This window comes from Colobus angolensis, unplaced genomic scaffold (assembly GCF_000951035.1).
Source record: "Colobus angolensis palliatus isolate OR3802 unplaced genomic scaffold, Cang.pa_1.0 Scaffold199, whole genome shotgun sequence".
Taxonomy (NCBI): Eukaryota; Metazoa; Chordata; class Mammalia; order Primates; family Cercopithecidae; genus Colobus; species Colobus angolensis.
Genome location: NW_012115143.1, coordinates 450,939 through 454,372, shown reverse-complemented (window position 1 = coordinate 454,372; position 3,434 = coordinate 450,939). Strand labels below are relative to the sequence as shown.

Genomic DNA, 3,434 nt, shown 5'->3' with positions numbered 1-3,434 from the left:
GCTGTGAGAGGACAAGAGCAGAAGGAAGGGGTCATTTCAGTAGTAGAGTAATGCCATGTGGGATGAAGGTGTGCTGGGTGGTGAGAAGTGGTCAGAATTTGGCTATATATCAAGGTAGGACTGACAGTTTTCTAATGAGGGTGGATATGGGGTGAAAAAGAAGGATCAAGGATGGCTCCCAAAATGTTTACCCTATGCACCTGGAAACGGGAAGACTGGGGGAGGAGCAAAGTGGAGGTGAGGAAGACAAGACTTGTAATTTTGGCTATGTGAAGATGAATGCAAGAAAGTATCTGAGGAGAAAAGGTTACTAAATGTTACTTCCTCATTGCAGGTGTGACGTTGAGTGCTTCAGATCTGATCACTATGGTACGAGAACGAAAATGCATATTGTGCCACATTGTGTACAGCTCAAAAAAGGTAATAATGGAAGAGGGAGAATCTGAGGCTTTATGAATTTTTTTTAAAGAGACATATGTTATTAATCGATGGGAAAAGCTTGACAATGTCTTATTTATGCTTCTTTCCTAAACCATAGTCTCCATTCCACTGGTTTCTTTCTCGTTACTGCCTCCTAAAGCCAGTACCTGTATTATTAAACTTCTGTCCATCCAGAATTTGAGGGTATTCAAAACTAGATGACCCAGGGAAATTTAGTAACCAGTTATAGGGAAGATACCTTAAAATTCCAAGGTTATTTGAAGTTATACTGCTTTCTGCAATTTTGAAATCATGTACTTGTTGATTAGCTAAGGATATAGCATTTGTTATATGTACCTACATTCTGTTTATGCCTATGTTTGTGGGAAGTGCAGCACAGCAGAAATAGTGTTAACAATATCCTAGATGTCCACAAGGTGGGGATGTTGCTCAAAGAAAAACTTTTTTTTTGAAATGGAGTCTTACTCTGTTGCCCAGGCTATAGTGCAGTGGCACAATCTCAGCTCACTGCAACCTCTGCCTCCCAGGTTCAAGTGATTCTCCCGCCTCAGCCTCTCAGGTAACTGTGATTGTGCTGCCGGGCATGACTGACTTTTGTATTTTTAGTAGAGACGGGGTTTCACCATGTCGCCCAGGCTGGTCTTGAACTCCTGACTGCAGGTCAGTCACCTACCTCGGTCCTCCCAAAGTGCTAGGATTACAGGCATGAGCCACCGTGCCCGGCCAAAACATCTTTTTAGGACCTAAAATTGGCTGCAATTTGTGTCACTTTTTGCCTTTGCCTGCCTTTATCATTTGCTTTCAGAGTAGTGCTGCTAGTTTAAATACTGAGGAATTTATTCTCTTTGCTTTTAAGATGCTTTTGATTGTCATTGGAAATTCAGAGAACTGGGAGGATCATGGGCTAGGTTAGCCAGGGAAGTGTGAGTGGAAGTGGTAAACTTAGAAAAACGACTAGAGTAATGATGGTTTAAGAGAAATGAGAAAGAGATATTTTAGGTAGGAGAACAACATGTACAGAGACAAATGGAATAGAGTATGACGGTTCTAGGAGTTGGCAAGAAGGCTCATCTGATTCAAACAGTTTTGCCTTGGGAATAGCAGGACTATAATTTGTAATTTAAGTGAAGACAGTTGATAAACAGTGTTGGATGCCAGATTGAAGGGTTGATTATGATCCACCAAGTAGACTTGGGTGGATTCTATTTTTTTTCTGTCTAGATTTCTGTTAGTGATGGAAAAATCAGTGAGATTTAAAAATCATGTAATATACCTGCTACTATTTACAAAAATAAAAGAATGCTCTTCTAGTTTTAAAAATTTGATGAAGGTTGACACAAATTGTCAATAAGTCAGAATTCCTTATGACTACTTTCAGGTTGGACAGAGGTAGGGCGAAGATGTGAGATGGATAGGCTGCTGCTCAGAGACGTGATATCAGAGTTTCATGGGATAGCAGTCCTATCTTGGGATACCATGATTTTGTGATTTTGCCATTTTAAATCTTTTTGGCTCTTCTACTCTGGTTTCAAACATACTTTTATCTCTTCACACTTTTCCATGATCATAATGAACTTAAATGAAGGGCTGGAATTGTCTACTCCTGCACTGGGAAAAGCTGATTGTAGTTTTTATTTATTTTCTTTCTTTTAAAAAAAGGAAAAGCTGGTTGTAGTTTTTTTTTTTTTTGCCCCCCCCCCCCGCTTTATTTTTTTAAAGCAAGGGAATGGCCTGCTTTAAGTGAGCAGTATGATTTAAGAAAATAACAAAATGGGTTAGTTGGAAGGGATAACTGATACTTACTTTTAGATAGGACTATGAACAATTGGTGTTGAAGCTGTGCTTTTCTCCAATTTCCCAGACTAGTGTAACTCTGGTTTCTCCAAATACACTATGGAGGAGAAAAGGTTCTAAGTGACTTGCGTATGGGGAAAAGCTGTGTAAGATATCCCTGAGTATCCTGAGGCCCATTGACAGATAAAAGACTGAGAAGCCCTGGAGTTAAATATATGTATATCATAGAGATGGAGCCTCACTATGTTGCCCAGCTGGTCTTGAATTCCTGGTCTCAAGTGTGAGCCAGTACACCAGGTTGTATTTTTTGTATTATTCAATGTTTTCCACATGTGTTTAACCATGAGTTCCCCCCTCCCCTCTAACCAACCCAGCCTTTAAAAATATAATACTGATTAATATACAAGGCCTAAATAGAAGCCTAATACATGAGAAGGAATGCATTTGGGCTATTACCTTAATCCTGTGCCTGTGGATCTTTTTTCTTCTTATTATTTTTTTTGTTGTTGTTGTTGTTATGTTTTGTTTTGAGACAGGGTCTTACCCACTGCTGGAGTGCACTGGAGCCATCTCAGCTCACTGCAACCTCTGTGTCCCAGGCTCAGGTGACGCTCCCATCTCAGCCCCCTGAGTAGCTTAGACTATAGGCGTGTGCCACCACATTCAGCTATTTTTTAATCAAAAATTTTTTGTAGGGAGGGATGAGGTCTTACTAGACTGCCCACACTGATCTTGAACTCATAGGCTCAAGTGATCCTTCCACCTCAACCTCCCAAGTACTGGGCTTCCAGGTGTGAGCCACCATGTCTGGCTGAATTTTTTCTAATGATTTTTGAAAGCTTGGTTGTCTCACTGTTTACATTCATTCCTTGGAGCAGGATGGGAGACGGTTTGCATGTAAATTTAGGACAAGATTAGTGAAGTGTTTTAAAAAAAATCAGAAGTCACATTAAAACTATTAGTGGGTGATAACATTTTTATAGTAAGAAGAATCAGTTTTTATCAGACAAACCCATTTCAATGAATGCTGTTTTGTCAGGAATGGTTTTGTTGTAAGGAACAGAACTCACTTAAATTTAGCTCAAGTAAAGGGGATTAGGCATATTGGTAAGCATCTAAATCAAGGAAGAATTGAATAACAGGAAGCATAAAGACTTCGTATATATCTATATAGATATATTACATATATATATATATAT

General features: G+C 39.3%; 1 protein-coding gene across 2 annotated transcripts in view; it reads left to right on the top strand.

Annotated features, from left to right (window-relative positions):
• Positions 1-315: 315 nt before the first annotated feature.
• ZNF106 (zinc finger protein 106) overlaps positions 316-3,434 on the top strand; it is a 60,381-nt gene continuing 57,262 nt past the window's right edge. Inside the window, exon 1 of one of the 2 annotated variants that reach the window (XM_011941104.1) lies at positions 316-420. In XM_011941104.1, the coding sequence (XP_011796494.1) occupies positions 367-420 (54 nt within the window). In that variant the 5' untranslated portion in view covers positions 316-366. The remainder of the gene's footprint in view (positions 421-3,434) is intronic. The other variant, XM_011941105.1, reaches the window with a different exon arrangement.